This window comes from Antedon bifida, chromosome 6 (genome assembly GCF_963402885.1).
Source record: "Antedon bifida chromosome 6, ecAntBifi1.1, whole genome shotgun sequence".
In the NCBI taxonomy this organism is placed as follows: domain Eukaryota; kingdom Metazoa; phylum Echinodermata; class Crinoidea; order Comatulida; family Antedonidae; genus Antedon; species Antedon bifida.
In genome coordinates this window covers 6,187,260-6,210,594 of record NC_136231.1, presented here as the reverse complement: position 1 = coordinate 6,210,594, position 23,335 = coordinate 6,187,260, and the positions used below count along the sequence as shown (strand labels likewise).

Below are 23,335 nucleotides of genomic sequence, written 5' to 3'. Positions count from 1 at the left end.
TCTTCGGATTCTACGCCAGTCTTGACTGGTGTAGCACTCTCTGGTGGGAGCTTAGGGATCGACCTGGTATCATGGTTGGTTTTGGTTATGTTAGGTTGATGAATAAAGATCTTGTTATACAATACAGTAGTTCGAAATGTCCAATCTGTAATGTCTAATCTAAAAAAATGTTTACACTTAAATTTAAAAATGATTTACTAGACAAGTATTGTTCTTAGGTTATTTTACTATTCAATTGGTTTGATTGCCATTGAGTTATATCTTTTATTTTATATGCTTTACTTATTATTATTTTCTGTGTATATATTTATATGCTGTATTCATTTAATAACTATAGTTAGTGTCTGTTGAATAATTAAATAATATACTTTATAACGCGAAATCTAGACAAGCGAAAGCTTTTTTTTTTGGTTAAATTATAAGTTTAATATTGTAATTATTTTTCACTTACATTTTTGACAATAAAAAGATATGCAAGAAATATTATTGTGGTGTTCATTCCCTTACAGCCAAAAATAGCCTGATTGAGTGAAGTGAAGTTTTTTTGCAATCCGGTTTCATTATCAATCAATCATATTTTGAATGATTCATAATTGATGATAATAACGTAATATACAGTTTTAATTTAGGCGCAATTAAGAGAAGCGTGTGTAGCCCATATTTTATTTTTATTTTATTTTATTTATTCAACTTCTCACTAACTCTGTTAGTGAAGGATCTGGACCAACAGGTGGTAAACACCTCTAAAATGGTCCAGTACCAATTGCACAGTGGCTGTGTTTGTGTGGAATAGTACACCGGGGTAACCCCTACTCGTCTCGAAAGATGTACTAGGTTCTTTAAAGTGCACATGAGCTATGTGTACACTGGACCTACGGTTTATAGTCCTTATCAGAGAACACTCGTTCTACCACCAGAACCATGGAGTGAGCCTTGAACCCTTGCCGATGCTATGGCTACGTAATTACGGTTCCACTGTCTTAACCGCTCGGCCACCACTCACTCAAATAATAATGAGTGCTGATGGCACACTTGAATAAATGTTAGTGAACTAGAACATGACACAATGTACACGTAATGACATAATAAACTAACAAATCATATTTTCATCATTTTTATTTGTGCACAATGCATGAATTAAAACACATACTTTTAAATGTGAATACATATACCCCGCAAAATTACAAATATTCATTTTTTAGTATGATACACTCGAACGCAAACACTGGTAAATTCATAGCAAAACATTGAAGGCAATGGAGTAACTTTTTATTTAGTGGACTCTTTTGATAAAAAATGTAAATCTCAGCAGATTGAGGTAGCCTATAATGTCATTCCTTAATAGCCTCCGTAATCTAAGCAAAATATATTTCATGATAAAAAAAAAACCCTTTAGAGTGTATACTGGCCCTGTGGGTATCTGCAGTAGATACTATAAACAAAATTATTAATAAGTCAACTTTCCTGAAATCAACCTCATGAATTCTAAAATCCAGACTTTAAAAAAAAACTATAGCAATAATTAGCACTTGAATATGGCACTTCGGTATGTTATTTTCGTATTTAAAATATATTTAAGAATTTATCGTGTATCATAAAAAATCTTGTGACATTTATTTACCTCTTACAAAATATGAACACAACAGCAGATGTATTTTGTGGCTTAACAACTAACACAACCCCACACACCTCCTTCCAACCACAATCATTTCTGTGTCGCCCAAAAATAGGCTACATTTAATTTAAACCGCTCATCCGTGCAATACCTAAATACCACAAACAAAAAGGTTGTTACTTGCACATTCACAGTCATTTAAATGTTACATGTTTGATGGCTAATATACGACAAATTATGTTGTTGAATTGCTCGAAGCAAACCCAGAAAAAATGAATAATGCCACATCAATCTTACAATACCAATGCCCAAGCTATGTTAACAACATTCATAAAACATGTTTTTGATCATAATTGCCAAGTTGTCTACACATGTTCCCAGTTTTATACAGAATTTCAACTATTTATACTATAAAATGTCATATTCCAATGGAAGAAACAAAATTCAGATTATAATTATATTTAGAGAATGTTAAAGTTCTGTATATTATGTATGTTTGACACACAAATCTCATCCATACAGCATCTCATGTGTTCCACATGTGATGCCTGTATTATGGAAGGTTAGGTTAAAGGGATATGATACAGGTTTCACATGTGATGCCTGTATCATGGAAGGTTAGGTTAAAGGGCTATGATACAGGTTTCACATGTGATGCCTGTATCATGGAAGGTTAGGTTAAAGGGATATGATACAGGTTTCACATGTCATGCCTGTATCATGGAAGGTTAGGTTAAACGGCTATATACAGGTTCTACATGTGATGCCTGTATCATGGAAGGTTAGGTTAAAGGGTTATGATACAGGTTCTACGTGTACATGTGATGCCTGTATCATAGAAGGTTAGGTTAAAGGCTATGATACAGGTTTCACATGTGATATGCCATATCACAGATATTTACCCATAATACTGAAAGAAGTTAGGTTAGGTACATCTCTAATTTTAGATTCTATGATGAGATTTGTCAAATGAATATTGAATGCTGAAAACAGTTATCTTTCCCTGATCATGATATATCAAAAAAACATTATGTTACAATTACTGATGGCAACAAGCAAGATTGATTGTATTCATTACAATTCATATAGAAATAAGACAGCTGCCAAGATAACATTAAAATAGTCATAGCTAGAGCTAGTAAGACTATATATGTAATATCACAACTTAGTAATAGGTATTAGAGAGGTTTCGCAACGCTACGAATACAATAACGAAAACGGATACGTCACGCACACGTATTCATTTTCATAAGCCAGTAAAAATCTGTTTTGCATGGCAACGAAATATTGAGGGCGGCGTACAAAATATGACTGCGGTAAATTTTTTAGTGAAGCGCAGGTAGGCCTACATATTGATTGGCTGCCTACGCCTAGCATAACATCAAAGCGAGTGAGGACTTTAAAAACTACTATTTATCAAAATTGATCTGGCAATTTAGTAAATTACTATTAAATGTGCAAAATAGATTAAAACCTATACTCATTTTATAGTTACGAATATGACTGGTGATATCATCAACACGAATGTTTGACGTATCCGTTTCATTATCGTACTCATAAGATTGCGAAACCTCCCTAATGTTCAAAGAAATATTAAAACTTAGTCAAGGCAGTGTCATCTACTGTAGCTAACAGCTAGATTCCGTCAGTAGTTATATTACTGGTATTAAGGGTAAACTAAATATATATAAAAAGGTTACGTTTGTTTTAATTTTACCAATGTTTGTTGTGAAAAAAAAATGTGAAAATATTTCATTTAATACTCTTAAAAATATATATATATAAATTTGAAAGGCATAAAAACTTGAAACCACCCAGTGATATACATGTGCTTTTAGAACCTAAACAAAATTTGAAAACAAAATGCCCATTACAGTATTAATATAGCAGCATACATTTGCACACACATCCTTAATTATATCTTAACCTACTACACTTATAATGCCCTTTTTTTTTGTTAAATTACCAATATTTTCACCATATATAAATCTAATGACAAGCGTCTTTTAAGATCAAATTAAATCAAAATATTTTCTATATAGTAAAACCTTGAAAAAAACATCAGTCACCCGATTCGTCAAATTGCCCCATGGGGGTGGGGTCAATTTCTTCAGACTAGAATGCAATTCTTAAAATAATTGGCCTTATTAAAAGACCTTTTCAGGTAGAACATTCACATATATAAGCTTAATTATTAATGCCCTTATTTGGAACTCTCAGAACATATACATAATATTTATCAGCAAAATTATTACACCAATGCATATATATATTATATACTGGTAAGATAACCTAAACACAATTCACAGAATAAAAATTGCATACCCATATAGCTTTAATCATTTGGCTACATAAAAAAACTTGTTTAAAAAAAGTGAGGCACTTTTTGTGTTTATTCAACATACTAATTTAAAAAATATATTTCAACGTTCCTCTATTACTCTACAGTAAGGCAGACAATCCCCCACCCCCTATTTATTTATTTATTTATTTCTCTCATTCTATATAAAGGCAGATAAAAAATCTTCCCCTCAACCTTAGTACTAAACCACCAGTCAATTACTAACATCCTTAAACAAGTTTAACAATGTGTCCTCTTTCTATTTCTTATTCATACTCATGTTTCAATAAAATGATGCTATTCATTTTAAATAAATGAATACAGTCTACAAATTTAAGATGATTTGTAAACATATTCAAAATCAGTCATTTTAAGAAACTCATATTTTGTAGGCCCTCAAGTAACAACAAATTAAATTTTATTGATAATTTTGTGAAAATGTATTTCAATTGTGAGTTCCTGAATAAATTATTCAGGTTAATAATAAAATAGATAATATGGAGTAATTTATTCAAACATTTTGCTGTTTCACTTGATAACATTTTAACCCTGATGTTTTTCCTAAATAAAATTGAACCTAACCCTTCTAAATGTAATGTCTATCACTAAAAAGAAAACAAAACAAAAATCAAAGAGAGTAGTAGCATTTCAATATCATAAAATAAACATAATTATTGAAAAATCAACAAAGTTATTTCAGCTTGCAGTGAAAATAAACAATTTAACCAAATACCATCAAGCAGTTACTATAAACAGAACAAATATGTGTTCTACTTTAATTAAATATAGTAAATACTATGTTTATTATATTCATGAATTACCAGACAGTCAGGTATACAATCTCCCAATAACAAGTCACATTTAACAATTCAATATTTTAAATATATGTTTATTCTTTCTATAAAAAAAAATAAAATTCAAATAATTTATTTACTACTGTTTTCAAAATATTATTTATTTATAGGTCCCTTTACAATTCCAAATATACATATTTAATTCCAAGTTAATCAAAGTATTGAGATTTACAGTACCTAACTAAATAGAATAAGAAAAATAGTATTATAACATTTAATGTACTTAAAATATTTAAGTACAAAAAATTTACCACCACTTCTAAACAATCCTGCTGACCACAATAAAACCATAAGCTGCTTATGAATTGATTTCTCGTTGTCGTACATCTTCTACGATCACCGCATACCCATCTTCTCTACAGACAATGAACTTGCAGTTTCTCTGTTGCAACTTCTTCTCGAGGAGCTCACCTTGCTTTGCAATCTTCTCTGACCTTATAGCATTACTAGCCAACTTTGGCTTCACGTTATTAGATGTATCCTGTGCTATGGGTTTTGAACCACTACTGTAAAATGACTCGTCACCAGCAAGCCTTGTATAAGGTGATATTGAATCTTTGCTATTGCCGCTACAACCAGAAAGATCTTCCTCTGATACGGATTTCACGTAATCTTCACAGAGAAGTAACTGGTATTCGACAACTTCAAGTTCACCACTGTCACTCACTGATACCGAGCGGTATTGGTACACCGGTGGCTTCTCAATTTTCACCTCTATGTTTCTTGGTAAGTTATCATTGTTTTCATTGAGAAGGGTGTAGAATTCCTTGTCTTTGTTGTCCGATTTGTACAGAGTGGAATTTTTGTACTCCTGTAAAATAAGAACGTTTTAATAACAGATTCACAAATATAATGTAAAGGGAGTCTCCGGTTTAAATTTGAAATTCTACTGTATTATTTTATTTATTCTTTATACTGGGTAGCCTCTTCAGTCTAAGACTGTTCTCGCAGAGGGTCCAGTGTATATATATAATGAGTTTGTGACTGTGGTTGTTTGTGAAATAGTACACTGGGGTAACCCCCTACTCATCTCAAAGATGTACCAGGTTCTTTAAAGTGCACATGAGCCAGATGTGTACACTAGACCTACGGTTTATAGTCCTTATCCGAGAAGACTTGTTCTACCACCAGAAACATGGAGCAAGTCAGTCTCAAACCCTTGCCGATGTTATGGCTACAGATTACGGTTCCACTGTCTTAACCGCTCGGCCATTCACTCACTGTACTAGTTTAATTATTGTATTCACAGTATTTAATACCAAAGTCAACACACAATTAGTCAACATGGATACAGGGGCAGACGCAAGGTTTTGTTTTGCTTGCTCAAACAACCCACTAATGATGCATGTCATTTTCTAGTCTTAAATACATTTGAACATAAAAACTCGTTTAACTTACTGGAAATGAAGGAATGTTCGGCTCTGGAACTGGTTGAAAGAGAGTTGTAAGCTTGTGATAAACGAGACGGGTTAGAATCACTGTTAGAATTATGAGCGGCACAATTAGGCCAACATACAGAACATATCTATCTTTAGAATTACTCGTAATATCTGTAAAAAATAATTGGAGATGAACTAGCTAGCAGACACAGAAAGTATGTAGCAATAGTTCCTTTACGCAGTTATTTTATTCATGATCTAACTGGCTTTTCACCTAATAATAATAAATAAAAATATTAAAGATGTATTGTCCCCTTGAAAAAATAATTATTAAACATTTTGTTGTTGAATATACCATTTTAATGTCACATAATAGTTATCCACTTTGACCAAAAAATTAGATCGAAAAAAAATGTATTTACCTGAAAAACTGTAATTTAAAGAAAAAAATAGTCAAATTGGCTGCCAGCCAATGGGTTTGTGGTTGAATTTAACCATTTATTTTCTCATTTTATAAGTAAAAACATTAATTTTTTTTTCTTTTATTTTTCTACGGAAGTGATTAACTTTATTAAAACTACAAAATAACATATTCAAAGTCTGATTTAATTAATCTTCACTTTTCATGTTTTTGGGGGGACAATACATCTTTAACATTAAATTAGCAAATAAAGTTTGATTTTAATATGTACTAAAAATAAATTTAATCCTTAATCACCTGATTCTCTATACACCATATATGGTATTACTGCTTTAGTTTCATAGGCAATTTATGTATGTATAACATGTGACGGCTGTAATGTGTTAATTTTAGGTATGGCATATGTAATACATATGTTACACTGTATTACACAATTTGCCTTTGATACTGTAGAAATTATAGATACAGTACAGAGAATCAGCCTGCTACTATTGTTTTAAGCATAAATTTCATCATTTTTTACCATTAAAATGTATGAACAGTAATAACAGGGGACAAGACGTCGTTTAAATTCTCCATAGACTGCTAACACTAATTCCCCCATGGTATTTTGCATAAAACAGTAAAGTACGTAATATGCTTAAAGCCATCTCAAATGTTTTGATTACGCTAAGTAATCAATAATGACTTTCTATGACGTGTGTATCTTTAATACTTTTCACATTTAAGCATCAAGTATGATTTATTTGAAATATGTTTAATTATACCAATTAACAAGTGTGATGGAGGACATTTCCACTATAAACACAAACTGTGATATGATGTACTATCTATTTTAACATTTAAATGTTTTATTTACACTTATTTATTCTTACTATTTGTACTACAGAGTATCAAGACACACCTGAGTGTATCCTTGCCATTTGATTGATTAAATTATGATATGTATCACATCCCGCTCAGTATTACTACTCAATGGAGAATTGATATTTAATGATGATAGGCACTAGTGAATGGCACAAATGAATGTTTTCTAAAAATGTTATAATTTTCCGTCTGCCATGCGAAGTTGTTGACTGATCTGCTTTTCAGATTTTATTAACATTTATTTGAAACAGTCCAAGAAAAAAAAAAAAAAAAACAAGCATATATTTACAATAAGTTAAATGGTAACCATAAATAGGAACTGATTCAGGGATTGGAAATAAAAGTAAAAAAACTTGTCTTATACCAATATAATAATAATTTAGGTATTTGTATAGCACCAGTATCAACAAAACTGAAGTAAAAATCAAAGGCAATTGTATTGGATGTTAAAAAGATGTGTTCTTTTTTAAAAATAGCAATAGATGTTGATTTAGTAATATGTCGAGGGAGAGAATTCCAAAGAGAAGCAGCAGAGAACATAAAAGACCTTTGTCCATAGGATTTGGTGTTTATTCTAGGAACAACCAGTTGGTTTTGATCAGCCGAAACGAAGACAAGCAAGAGGGGTGTAGGAGTGAAGAAGATCAAGAAACAGAAATCAAAGTGTTTGTCATCTATAATTGTTTCAATTAATGTTATGGCAGGATGTATACGTACCCTTGCTTCTGAGTTTATCATAGAAATGTAATATATAAATGTTAATTGTTCTACTCTGTGTCTAAATTAGAGTGTTTTCTTTCACAATGGTTTAGTCCTAGCCTACCATCTAGGTTCCAAAGATGATACAATTGTATATGTAAATTATTTATATACAATTATACAATGTGTTAATGTTGTGTTTGCAAATACAAAGATTCAAGTACTATGAGACTGTAATTTGGGGAGGGTAAACATTGCACTTGATTGGATGGTTAGTTGTTGTTATTGTTTAATAGTTTCCACAAATAATATTAATAAATCATTAATTATTTATAAATGTGGATGGTGGTCGCAATAAGTCTAGAAGTAGACTTTAAGCAGAGGCAACCATTAACTAAACACAGTTAAAGCTGCTAGGCACAAATTAGTAAGTTTCATGCACACATTAGCCATGTATCACCATGGTTCCCTGTTGCTAGAAGACTTGGCACCATTGGCCGAATTGAATACAAGTGTTATAAAACAAACAGATTTTTTTAAATATTAGTTTAATTGGGACAATCTGGCAACTCATGAAAATACTCTCCCTATTCAACTCTTAAACTGTTTTCATCTTTTTTGAAAAACATTTGTCAAACATTCACTCACCTTGGATTCTTTTTTTAAATTAATTTAAAAACTTGGTATACAATACAATAATTTTTTAACTGGCGAGATAAAAATGTTGATTATTATTATTTTAATTATTTGTAAATTATCTTTAACCAGTTTTACCTTGTTGTGTACTTTGAACACCTGCTGGTATGGTTATATTAACCATTTGAGACTTTCCAACAACATTGTATGCACTCAGATATATTGTGTACACCAAACTTGCGTCCAAGTCTGAAAAAAAAAGTAACTAAATTTTAAACAGGTGGAAATTAAATTATTGGACTTTGTAAGTTTATTTTAAGTTATCTCAACCATAATAAGTCAAAGAATCTCTCCAGGTGGAATACTATCCTGAGATGAGAGTGTGTCTTATTGTATTATAGTCAGTAGAGTTTATTTTTACGTTAATCTATACGTAATTCTTACTTTCTATGGACCAGAAGTTACCAAAATGAGAGATTGAATGAATGAATGAATAACTAAAGAAAACTATATTATTATTGAAATCAGATTTTACTAGAAGGAATGTTTTTATCTTTTTTAATACAAAATTTTAAAAAAGTGTTTATGAATCAAAAACACCAAAAACAAATTCATACTCCACATGTGTCCTTAAGCTCTGTCTACACTATCAAACTAGATAAAACACTATCAAACTAGTTTGCTAAAAAAAAGTGTGATGTGCCCAAATATGGTAGTGATATTCTCAAATATGAAAAAATGGGCGAAAAGTCACATGAAGTTTGATAGTGTAGACAGACCTTTAGATGAATACTCTACTAAAAATAATCTATATTAATTCTGACAACACAAGATAATTAAAGAGTGTTTGAATAAAAGAAGAAATTTATAAATACCTTTGACATAGTACTGCGTACTGTTATATGGAATACTGATGACTGTACACTTGTCTGGCGCGCTGCAAACCATTATATAGTAACCTAGAACTGGACTACACGCCTTTGTTAACGGAATAGGCTAAAAGCAAAAAAAAAAATATTATAATATATGTTCATCATTATATTTATTATAATTTAAATTCACCAAACTAAGAGTTGACCACCTGAGGAATAAGAATTAATTGAACATTAATATTGAAATCGCCTCTGCACTAATAATTAAAACACCCTTAGGGACGATGTCAAAGTTATTACCCTGCAGTCAATACAGCAGTAACTACATTGTATTCATTCAACTCAATTATGCAAATATTTAGATTAAATAATTTCTTAGTACTTATTTTTTAATAATGTATGAACCTAAACATATTGCAATTCATTTTCATTATGTGTCATTATCTAGATGGAATACTATAGATATAAACATTTATTGCTCTATTGCAAATGGATTAATATGTATAATTCATACCAGCAAAAAAATGAATAAGAGAATTGTGTTTTCATATCAATTAGTAATAGTGCAGCGACATTCAACAGTTATATATAACTTATCTAATATTGCACAATGTATGGTCATTGTTATAAGACAGAATACCACAACACATTTCACTGTGCTGATCAACTTTGCGTATAAATATATTATAGTGGAACCCATATTAAGGGGACACCTTTGGGGCCCTATAAAGTACCCCTTGAATAGGGTTTGGCTATAGTGTTATTGCATATTACCCCACCATTGGGTTCTACCGTTCTACCATCAAAACAATTTTTGTACAATTTAGGCATAACAGAACTTTCAATTTTGTTTAAAATTAATTAAAGGTCATAGTGCAAATGCAAATGCAAACTTTTGGTTTTTTTAATTTTTTAATTTTAATTATTCAATTTCTTCTTTTTTTTTCTCTTTTGTGGTTAACCACCACCTTTATTCATTCAATCTTTCATACGTATTACTATTCACATTTAATTTTCGTTAATTATTCAACTTCTCACTAAAATGCATACAGTACAGAAAAGACAAAACACATTAGTCAAGGATAGGATCAACAGGTGGTAAACGTCTCTGAAACGGTCCAGTCCCAATTGCACAATGAAAACGTATATAAAATTATAATAAATATATTATAATGGCCTATATATTAGATATATATATTAGACATATTATAGATATTGAAATAGAGATTATAGATATTAGATAGAGATTATAGAGATTTTAAAGCTATAAAAGCAATATGTTTGTTAACTTTCACCTTTCTAATTTTCAATTTAGGTTTTATAATTAAGGAATAACATCACATCTTTCAACAATCATCTGTGATTTTCTCATGACATTTTCAATGATCAACTGATCAGTTCAATGTAAACATATAATTTTTAGGCAAAGAACTATAAAAGCGATACAAGTTTGTTAATAGCTACCTTCCACATCAATAAAACACGTCGGCTGTCTTTCTTGTCATACAGATGTTGAAAATCAATATTATGTATCTCTCCAATAGGCGCTGTAAGTAAAACATGTCACATTTTATTTCACTGCAAACTTTCACCTACCTTTACTGTAAACCAATGGCCGTATTCACCATTCACATTTAGACCAAAGGAAACACCTACCCTTATAATGAAAATAATCTTCATCTAATTGGTAAAAAGGTATTTATATTTGTCCTCAAGCTTAACTGGAAACTGAGGAAAATTCGGATTAGGCCCTCCACAAAACCACGGCAGCCAGCAGTGCAGCGCCTAGCAGATCAGCACACCGGGAGACGATCCCCTACTCTTTTCGAATAGTGTACCAAGTTCTTTAACGTGCACTGTTAAGTACACGGGACCAACGGCTTTACATCCCATCCGAAGGATGAGGCAATGAGAGTAAAGCATCTTGCCTAAGGATGCAATTTTAAATATGGTACAGATAACCTCGAACCCATGCCTATCACATGCTAGTCCGATATTACCATTACACCATCACTCTCCAGTATATACAGCACCCGCCGCGATTTCTAGACTTGAATAAGATTTAAGGGAAATACTTAAATATTTATTGAGTTAAGTGAAATACATAATATTTATTGAGTTAAGTGAAATACATAATATTTAATGGAAATGTCTCACTTAAGTTTTATTGGTGAATAGAGCCACAGACTTTGAACCAGAATAATATCATAATGAATAAAAAAACAGTCTCTATATTTTATCCCTTAAGAGTATTGAAAAACAAAATTAAATAAAAATATAGACTATATATTTGCAGTTTATAGCCATCAGCGCAAGCTCGGTGGTCTAGAGATATGAACGCCAGGCTTAGTGATCTAGAGGTCGTGGGTTCGAGTCCCACCTGAGAATTACTTGCCTACTTTTTCGCAAGTATTCTCAATGTACTTAGTATAAGGTACAAATTACGTCAGAGTAGGGCAGAGAACATCTGACCAATTATATATTTGCAATTAGTTAGAGATAAAAGAAAGAAATGTTATGTTATTATTTATCAGACAAGACGCTAAAAATAAATGTATTGGCAAGAGGCAGTTTTATTATTTAACTTTCAACAATTGCAAACTACATCATTAATTCATTTGTTTAGAGTTGAGTTATACTGCACACATACATGCAAACTATTCATGCATGGTACAGTGGCACGAAATGTACAAGATCGTAAACATTTTATTAGAGAAAGTAAATTACATCTATTGAAATGAAAGGTACAAATTTATTGAGAAAGTTGTTTTTGCCTCCAGAATTATATTTCCAAGTATTCATACATAATTATATAACATTATGCTCAAGTTTAAAAGGGCTTATGAAAGTCAAAGTCAGAAGTCTCTACGTATGAATAAAATAAATGTGAGTATATGATTGTGCGGTTAAGATATGGAGGGCAGTAATGCTTAGCTGCTTCAGTTGCATGGGTTCACGACTTACTCACTCACTCAAAAAGTCTTCTCGAAAGAGTCCAGTGTAAATTATTTGCCCTCATGCGCTAGTAAAAAAAACCTGTCATATGTCCTTAGATCAGTATGAGGTTACCCCGCTCTACTAGTTTACGCTTTCTCTGGAGTGGACAGAAAATAAGCGTCTGTAATATGGCTGCCAAGAACCCTTAGGGAGAAAAACATTATTTAAATTTATTACACTTTAAGGACACCAATCTTGAAACATCAACTGAAGCACTTGGCTTTTATGATTGTCAGTATGTATTTATTAAGTAATTTAAAGGATGAACTAATTTGGGTCTGTGTATAAATAATTTCATCTGGTGTTAGAATATGTAGAAAGATTTCTTCATTACAAACCAACTGTTATTGATAGTTTTGCTCAAACTGTCAATAGAGCTTTGATCGGAACTAATCCTGCTTGTTTATTGTAATTTACGACTGATTGAGCTAAAATTTTAGTTTTGAAAGAGCTGACTTATAGTTATACACACACAAGGTAAAGTACTCTAGCAGTGGCTGAGGCCCCTGGTTTGGAACCTTAAGTGCCCCTCCAACGCTGGAGGCCTCGGGAATTTTTAGCATTTTTCGACATATTTTAATGCCTGTTTTTCCTCTGGGAACTGCTCAGGGGCTCTATAAGCTCAGGGGCCCCATAAGTTCTGCGGCCCCTGGGTTTAGCCAGTGAGCGCTCATAGTTGTTACGCCACTGACTATGATATTAGGTAATGTAAATTTATGATTATTCCGAGATAGGCGGTGTTTACATAACCGTCTACGTTCAATAATCAACTGTCTCAGATGTTCCATGATATGTACAGTAGATTTGATAAATATAGCATAATTTAATATTCTGATTAATTGAAGTTACCGCTTATTAAGTACTTTACCCGAGGAATAATTATAGTTACTTAGAACCATACGTATACAGCAAAACAAAACATTATTTACAATTCAACAGACATTTTCAAATGTTGAAAAAAAGGTTGAATACAGAGTACATCACAATACTTTGTTTGTATAATTATCTTCTGGAGTATATATAACAAAAAATGTTCAACAATACCATAGACCAGCAAAAAATGAATTGTATACTTCAATGATTTGCTTTGGTAATTTCATGCATTTTGCAGAATTTCATTTCAACATTTTTTTTATCATGTTAAAATGAAGAATGTATGTTCTCCAAGGAATTCTAGGTTTAATAGCAAATATCTTATCAGTAGAAACATGCCTCATTATAAATAGGAAAAAAATAATTAAAAGATGAAAAACAATTGAAAAATAATAACATAATCTTCGTTTCTGTAGGCGATATATCAAGCGTGAAGAGACAGACAACATACTTTGATATTTAACAATTGTTAAACAATATTTTTTTTTTTTTATTTTTCTTGACAACATAATTCTGCATAATTATATGTTGCGATCTAAGCACTGACAACAGGCCGTTGGCTCTAATCGAAAAATTATAAAATAATGTTCATAATATTAATGTTTTCTGTATATTTTATTTGTGTTCATATTTTTATGATGTATGTACAAGAAAAACATTATATCTAAACATAGTTTTTTCCAATATTCAAAATTAAGTTTCTTGTGTACTATAGGCTTAGCTGTAGATGTAGGCTCTTCTGTATCGTACTGTACTGTATAGGATACTGTTTATAGATATACCGAGTACTGTATAACTGTAGATGTACTATATTTTACAGTAACATACTGTAACTTTACTGAAGGCCTTACAGTAGATGTACAGTATACTGCATACTGTGCATAGTACACGACAAATTATAGGATATGACATAATAATTTGTTTTTTTCATACATAGGTTCTTGAAAGTTCTAAAGCCTTGTCTACATTATCAAACTTTATGTGACAAAAAAATGTGATATGCCCATATATGGACATGATGATGTACTGTAATATCACTACCATATTTGGGAATATCACTACCACATTTGGGAACATCACACTTTTTTTATCAAACTAGTTTGAAAGTGTAGACAGAGCTTTAAATTCAAAATAAATATGTCAAACTTTACCAAGCTGGGTTGTTCGTACGGACACAATGTTAGACCATGCACTTTGCTTTCCCGTCACACCTGTAGTTCTACATATGATTTTCACTTTGTAGCTAGAACAGTGATAAGGTACGTTGGATACCGTCTGAGAATAAGGAGGCTTTTGAGTGTGGCTATCCTTCGCCTAAATACAAATGTAGAAATAATATCAATTTAGCAAGGCTACGAAAAGGGGTGCTGCTTTATAAAAAGCCACTCCTAGCAACCAATAGCATCTAGTCATTGCCAGACGCAGATTTGTTGACAAGTACGCATTTATCAATGGTTTAAAATAAAGAATTATATCCAGATAATACAAATTTAATCATAGTTCTTTAAAATGATATGATTCATGTGTATGAACAGCTGGAATATATTAATGTAATGTCTACATAAATTTCAATAACTTGAAACCAGATAATACTCCTTCAGCCTTATGGGAAACGCTATTTAATAACAAGAAAAAAACAGCCTATACCAAAAAAAGGTGAAAGCACTTAGGAAATGTTTAAATTATATCTACAGTTCAAGAAGATATAAAAAAAAGAGAAATGGAACACATGTTGAGTATTTAACGTTTTAATCTTTATCTAAAAAGATTGAAACGTCTAATGTTGCAATGTTTTCCATATCTTTATTTCTTTACATAGGCGGCCCATCCAAGGGGGAGGGGCTGTGGCTACACTGCTGGCTGCCGTGGGTCCATAGAGGGCCTAATTCAAATTTCCTCAATTTCCAATTAAGCTTGGGGATAATACCAAATACCTCCACCTTTTAATTTTGAAAATTTAAATTTAAAAAATAGGACATTTATGTCAAACTTCAATTCACAATTTTCATGCCCTGGGTTAAATTATATCCACTGTTCAGAAGGTAAAATGCTCAACTCAATGAAATCAGAAATTTATCAATTTGACTTATCTTAAAGATGTATTCTTCGCCAAAAGCATAAACAAATTAAGATTAACAAAAAAAGACTTTAAATCGGCCATTTTGCTGTTTTAATCAAGTTGATCACTTCCGTAGAAAAAAAAAATTAAAAAAATGTTATTTTCAGGTAAATAATTCTTTTTTTCAATCCAACTTTTGGTAAAAGTGAATAACTACTGTATTATGTATAATATTTTATGGCATATTTAACAAACAAACAAAAACAAAAAATTTTTTCAGGGGGACAATATATCTTTAAAAAAAGTCTCACCTTTTTCCATTCTGGGTCAAACTCAGACTGGTACTGTATCTGATATGAAAGTAGCTGTTCGTTGTCCAGAGGCCAGTCTTTTGGTACAGTCCATGACACTTCAAACGAGTTGCTTGTTAGTGGCTTGGCAAAAACTTTGCTAGGTGGATTTGGAATGGCTAGATGACAAAAGAGAATTAATTGAATATTCAGTGGACACCCCAATTCATTAACCCTTTGAAGACAAGGTGCGTATCCCATAAGGGGTAATTTACTGTCCCAGGACGCGAGGCCCATATATGTACGGGTTGAGCATTTGACCTAGGTCAAAACAATTTTTTGGAACGCCAAAACATTTCACATAACAATAAAACCAACAACAATTGCAGAGCGTTACAGTCATAAAAATGTATTTGGCATTTTTCCTAAACCTACTAAAAATATATTTAGCATCAGTCACTTGGGGTGTAAACCTCGCGTCTTCAAAAGGGTTAAGGGGATGCTTTTAAGTGTATATTATTAAAGTGGACGCTTTGTTGGGTCTCAAAGGTGTACCCTTAATAGGGGTTCCGCTGTATATTCATACCAGTTTTAAATAAAACTAAAACATACATTTCAATATAATCATACGAAAATACAATATATACTAGTGATTAAGATTTGTCACTTTGTCTCAGATACAGTAAACCATAAAGTAAAGAAATTAAATCAACAGAATTTTATTTTTCTGCACAACTGTCATTTCTGTCTAAACAGTTTTCTATAGGAAACTCTCATGTTGAATATAGAATTAGAAATTATATTACTAGTGACATATATGTATTTTTTTACTTCAATTATCAATGTTCTTGTTACTTCAACAGAGCATGTTAAATGATTTATGTTATCTCATTTTATTTAAATGCCGCTGGAATCTATTTGATTCTGTCCAGTTTGTGAAAATAAACGATTCAATTTATTTAGAAACGATATTCCGTACCATGACCGAGTATAACCCCAGGCTCTACAGTAATAATAGGTAAATCCATTGTTAATCTAATCCGAGTATAAAACCACCCTCTCATTTTTGTACCCTCTCGACCATAAACAGTATTTTCGCGCATAAAGAGTTCTCATTTTTCTAGGCTTTATTAAATAATTCCTATGATAAACTATGCTTAGGTAATAACCATTAAGTGATTATATGTTTGATGTAGCTTACCGTTAATATTATTAAGCTACTATTTAGTATTAAACACTGAAGCGTCCGATAACATTTATTACAAGGTTATGATCATAATCTAGCTCACAATTGTAGAATAATATCGGACAACCTTGGAAAACCACACAAATACATTACACAACTCTTTCTAAGCTAGTGTACGTGTAAAATAATTTTCAAAACTTTTGTGCTAATGCTGCTTACAACAAAATAGTCCACAATTCAGTCAGATACAATATAACTTGTAAACCCATTTATTTCAACTAAAATTTCACAAAATCCTTATTGTAGTGTATAGTAAATCTGGGGTTATCATAGAACTACATGCTTAAAATTGACAAAACTAAAGTTTTCTGAATTTATACTGTGTAATACGCAAAGTACTTAATACTACCATTGGGTAGACTCTTTCAGGTCTGTAGTAAAAAGGGTCAAATATTGCCATGTTATTTAGGCCTAGATTTACAGTGACCATCAGTTCCGCTGCTGGTCAAATTTGAAATGGTCACTCTTGAGAAAAAAATTCAAATTCAAATTAATTCTTAAATCCTCTTTGGTTTACAGACTTGCCATTCGCGCCATAAAATATCTACATCTTTAAATGAGAAAGTTACAGAAATAAACAAAATTTCTCACCACATTCCATTGCTGAATAGTAGGTCCGGAAGGTATCGGTTTGGTTTTGAAAGGTGGCGCTTATTGAGATGTGCCGATAGTTGCCAGATCCCAAGTTATGAATATCACAGATATAAGAACCGTTGATTAATGGCGAATCTTCACAGATAACGGAAGAATCTCTGCAAGGTAGATTAAGGGTTTAAAAAAATCATCAATCAATAAAAAATGTCAATATTTAATATCTATAAATCTATTTGTAGTAAAAGTGGTTTCAAAGCTTTAAAGTCATTGTGCAGTAAACTGTGTCAGATCTATAAAGTTGTTATATGGGAAGTATAAAGTACCAGTAAGTAACATGTTTATATATATATTATATTATAAAAGAGAAAAACTTTAAATTATAGATTTTAATAATGTATTAAAACGTCTGGATTCAGCTCTATTTTTTGTCTATTAGTAATATTATTAAGTAAACTGTTTTCAAAACCTAAAGTATTTATTGGCACCATAAAAAAATGGCTATTATAGAAAAGGAACAACCTAGTTTTTTATTAAATCAATAATGAAGTGAGTTTCCTGAAGTTACCTTTATGTAAAGCTTTGTCTACATTATAAAACTAGTTTGACAAAAAAGTGTGCTGTGCCCAAATATGGTAGTGATATGCTTAAATATGGTAGTGAAATGACATACTGTATAGGCACATCACATTTTTTGTTACATAAAGTTTGATAGTGTAGACAGAGCTTAAGAATCTTGTTATATTTATGGTAATGAGATGTCAGAACATTGTGTATAAGATGTGTAAAATTAGATTGGAAAGTCCTCAGAGTAAACTATAGATTAACAGATTATTTCAAGTAGTGACGTGTGCTTAAACCGTAGCAGAACATAATTTTTATTTTGTGAGAAAAAAATAAGTATTTTTTTTAATAGCTTAGGTTCAATATTACAATTAAAGGTCATTAACATGGTACAGCAGGTGGTTTACTGTACCTTCCATTCTACTGTACTGAATACAGTAATAAGATACCATAATGTAATCATACCTGATTATCAATTTTCATGCAATTGTGTCGTTTTACATCATATTTCTAATTACCCTGTTAAATTTCCTTTTACTGTTTTTTAGTATGTATCAGGGGCATCACCAGCTTTTTTTGTATGAAGGATCTATTAATGTGTAAATCTGTGGATTGTGTCAATCATGGTATCTGTGAGAGCGTTAAGTCGGCCTATTTTCACAATGATTTTGACACTCTATTTAAATTGTTAAAACTATTTTGATCTTCTTTTTATGATTAATGTGAATATTTCGATGTGTCTAATTTTACTGTACAATTTTTATATGTTTCTCCTAAGGGAGGCGAATAAATTTGAATATGAATAGGGAGGAGGGTTAGGGTTAGGGGAAGGGTTGGAGGCTACACACCGAGGCTCATGTGCAGGAAAAAACATTTTTGAAAATTTTTAATATCTAGGTACCCAGAAATTGCATTAATATTATCTGTTCACTTTATCTTATTCAGGGGTGCAATGAAGTTAAAGTACAATGATGCAAAAGTAGGCCTACTACTAGGTAAATTACATTTTCAGTAATATTATAAATACACAAATGATCTATAGGATCGCTTGCTGTTTTTGTCTTGTTTTTTGGTTAATGACAACAATTTCAACATAATTGTCTGTTGCACCCAATGACGAATCAACTCTTCCCCCACCTCTTGACGACGCCTCTGTATATGGTTTAAATATCTTAAAAAGTACAAAATAAATGTGAATAAACAGTATTCATTAATGTTTATTATTATTAATAATATTATTAATATTATAAAGTAGAATATTTATCGTATAAATTACTACCGATCGTTAAATTCCACATACAGTTCTGTGCTAATATCTACTTGCAGCATTCCCTTGCAATTTGTTTTATAGTACTTGGCAATTAATCTTAAATAGCATCTCTGACAAATCATCTGCATGTGTTGGTAGTGAAGGTTATGAGGTTATTACCTATTTATCTTAGGCCTAGCTCTGTGTTTACACATTCATTAATTTACAATATTAACATGTATATGTATGGAAAGAATAAAAAAACTATTAATAGTGTTATGAATTACTTTAGATCATCATTTCAGGGTCATAAAGGCTTGTACAAGAAACACAACAACTTTGTTCTCATAGAAACCAATCCGAAATGCTTCCTGAGTTTAATGGCAAAGGTATATAAAAACTCTTTTTTTTTTTTTTTTGTGTAATACGTATCCTGTTATCTATGATTGGTATGGTTACATTCAAATTATAAATGGGTTCATATTTTAAAGAAGCATGGTTGCTCTGTCTACACTATCAAACTAGTTTGACAAAAAAAGTGTGATGTGGCCATATATGGACATGATGACATTATTACCATATTTGGGTATATCACTACCATATGTGGGCACATCACATATCACAAACTAGTTTGATAATGTAGACAGAGCTTTAAAGATATTTTTATTTTATAGTTAGTTTTCATATTGGTGCCACCTGATGCGCGAGAAGAAAAAAACAGCACAACCCAGTTTTAATGTTTCTTTGGTAATCTCTCAATACCACATTTTTATGAGCCTTTATCCAGCCGACCTGATGACAACGTAGTTTAACATACAATAAATGATGTGGGAGATAATTAAATAATGTAGAATTTCCTGTTCAGTTTCCTACTCGATATCTCTAAATTACATCTTTGTGTATTCTATACCTATTATTCATGGAGTATTTCCATAGAATGATTAAAAAAGGGGGAGGGGGCACAAGCTGGCAAATTTAGCTAATTACAATTCAAAAGATAGGTCTTAGGAGTTAAAGTTCAACAAATTGCATTTTACCATTTTTAGACCTGCTCCCTCTCCCTATTTCAGTCACTGATTAATAATGGTATAAATGTTGGTGGTCATTAGCAATATATTTCATTGGTTTAACATTGAATGGTCTGCACTCTAAAGCTCTGTCTACACTATAAAACTATGTGCCGCCAAATATGAACATGATGATGTCATATCACTACCATATGTGAGAATATCACTACCATATTTGAGCACATCACACTATTTTTGTCAAACTAGTTTGATAGTGTTGACAGTGCTTAAGGCTTGAACCATGGACTTCTATGGTAATGGTATAGAAAGACATGGAAATTATTCTTACAAAAACCATTGCACTGTGTACTGGTTATTGATTACTGGACTCCAACTGCACCGAACAGATGTATAGTTGACTCCCTCACATTTCAGTGGTTGTTGAACAACTAAAAATAGAAATAATTATAAAAATTAAACTAGAAAATATACTTGTTCTCTATTTGCATATTAGGAAATATTTGATTGAAAGCCAAGTATGAAACATTAAATCAATCATTCTTATTTTGAATGTATTACAAACTGAAGGAGGATAAAGGCAGATTGGAAAAGAACTGGCCACCCTACGACATAATGCCGAGGCTTAAGTGAAATGAGCTCCTAACAGCTCATACCCTATTTTCAGAATTGAATACGGGACCTTTTTTTTTGAAGATCATAGAGATATTTTGTGAAACAGATAGAGAGTTAACCACTCTGGTGTGAAATTCTCTAAAATGGTTACTGTAAATCTGTTAAAAAAAATAACAAAAGACAAATTACTGAAAAAATTACTATGATGTGGGTATCAATGGCTGGATCTCAATGGAGATACACGTAAAGTAAGCAAAAACAATTTTTTCAAAAATAAATCACACTTTTTATAAAATGCTTGTTAATAGCATAATAAAACAAGAAATTTCTGTATATATGAGAATCATTCTAGCTTTTAATGCAGCCACAGTGGTAGAACTTGAAACTTGCATGATTTGCTGATATTCACTGGTTGCTCTTGCGTCGTTTAATAATAATATCTCTATGAATAAGACTACTCTCCCCTGGGCTAGCAAATTGTCTGGTTTCTGAATACAATTTTGATATTAGGAAAGCTTTGTAAATTTAGCATAGCATACTAAATTTATTTATAAAGATGTTTATGGATTGATTACAGATTTGTTGCTAGGATTCTAGATTCCATGTTGTTTTTAGGCGATAATCACTAGTAATTATTCTCAAGAATAACAAGATTATCATTATTAATATTTATGTTCACTATTTTCATTATGGCACAATGAAAATACATTGCTAGAGAATAGTGAAAATATCATTGATAAGTGTCCTTTCACACTTGCTGATTGAAATTCAGTATCAGGGCTCAAAATTATCATTTCGTCTTGAGTTACAATTTTGGATGGCCTAGTTTTGATACACTTGCTTCGATTTTGGGTCAGTACGATAATTGCACGATAAAGATGATGGGAAATTCTAAGATAGATGAGGAGAAGTTCTGAGATGGATGATGGAAAATTCTAAGGTGGACGATGGGAAATTCTGAGATGGATGAGGAGAAATTCTGAGATGGATGATGGGAAATTCTAAGATGGATGAGGAGAAGTTCTCAGATGGATGATGGGAAATTCTAAGATGGATGATGGGAAATTCTAAGATGGATGAGGAGATGTTCTGAGATGGATGATGGGAAATTCTGAGATGGATGATGGGAAATTCTAAGATCATGATGGATGATGGGAAATTCTAAGATGGATGAGGAGAAGTTCTGAGATGGATGATGGGAAATTCTGAGATGGATGATGGGAAATTCTAAGATGGATGAGAAATGCTGAGATGGATGATAAAATATTCTAAGATGGATGATGGGAAATTCTAAGATGGATGAGAAATTCTGAGATGGATGATGGGAAATTCTGAGATGGATGATGGGAAATTCTGAGATGGATGATGGGAAATTCTGAGATGGATGATAGAAAACTCCGAAATGGATCACCTTACAAAATTGAATTACTGTAAACGATTTTTAGAAAGAAGCATTATATTTTTCTTCATAATTTCACTGAAAATTATTAAACAGCGACCAGTGATTTTCAAAAGAATAAAAATGACGCAATGATGTATTAAGGGATAATGGTATTATAGCAATTTCATTAAAATATTAAAGGTTTTGCTATTCTAGAGCTAGGTATATGTTCAGAAATACAGTAATTACCCCGGAACTACTATACATCGCAGACTGACTTAGCCTAATTTGGACTGAATTTAGGTTTGACCACTGCTGGGTTAAATTGAATGTTCACATTTGGTCCATGTAAACATTAACTAACTGTGAACTGACTCTAAAGACTACTTTAAAGCCCCTTTCACACAGAGCTGTAAGACGATAATATTGCGGTAATTTTCGAACGCCGGCTTATGTGTGAAAGGGTAAAAACCCCTTAATGCCGGCTTCCGTTAGACCGCCTCTGGACCTAGTAAAATTGCGGTAATATTACCGTCACGGTCGTAAGCCTGATCTGTGTGAAAGAGTCCACGATATAACGCCTACTTACGCAGTGAAGCAAGGATAAATTTGGGACATTTTCCTTGATTGAGAAAGACTGTGGCAGTTATTTTAGGCCAAATTATTAGATTATATCTGTATGATATATATATTTTTAGGTTAGTTTGTAAATAATACAATGGAAGAATACGGCCAATAATAATAAAAATATAACAGATGTT

The 23,335-nt window shown here is 31.7% G+C and overlaps 1 protein-coding gene and 1 long non-coding RNA gene across 4 annotated transcripts in view; both read right to left on the bottom strand.

Annotated features, from left to right (window-relative positions):
* Window positions 1-1,101: 1,101 nt before the first annotated feature.
* Window positions 1,102-4,266, bottom strand: LOC144845210 (uncharacterized). Its single transcript, XR_013612511.1, has 2 exons — window positions 2,201-4,266; window positions 1,102-2,124 (listed from the first exon to the last, which is right to left on the bottom strand). It is a non-coding gene; the product is annotated as an uncharacterized LOC144845210 (long non-coding RNA).
* A 198-nt stretch (window positions 4,267-4,464) lies between these two features.
* Window positions 4,465-23,335, bottom strand: part of LOC144844653 (uncharacterized) — a 29,912-nt gene continuing 11,041 nt past the window's right edge. For 2 of the 3 annotated variants that reach the window (XM_078701662.1, XM_078701663.1), the window contains exons 3-11: window positions 20,910-21,009; window positions 17,741-17,901; window positions 15,925-16,082; window positions 14,706-14,868; window positions 11,149-11,231; window positions 9,688-9,808; window positions 8,951-9,061; window positions 6,209-6,360; window positions 4,465-5,621 (exon numbers count right to left, since the gene is read on the bottom strand). In XM_078701662.1, the coding sequence (XP_078557788.1) occupies window positions 5,109-5,621; window positions 6,209-6,360; window positions 8,951-9,061; window positions 9,688-9,808; window positions 11,149-11,231; window positions 14,706-14,868; window positions 15,925-16,082; window positions 17,741-17,901; window positions 20,910-21,009 (1,562 nt within the window). In that variant the 3' untranslated portion in view covers window positions 4,465-5,108. The remainder of the gene's footprint in view (window positions 5,622-6,208; window positions 6,361-8,950; window positions 9,062-9,687; window positions 9,809-11,148; window positions 11,232-14,705; window positions 14,869-15,924; window positions 16,083-17,740; window positions 17,902-20,909; window positions 21,010-23,335) is intronic. The other variant, XM_078701664.1, reaches the window with a different exon arrangement.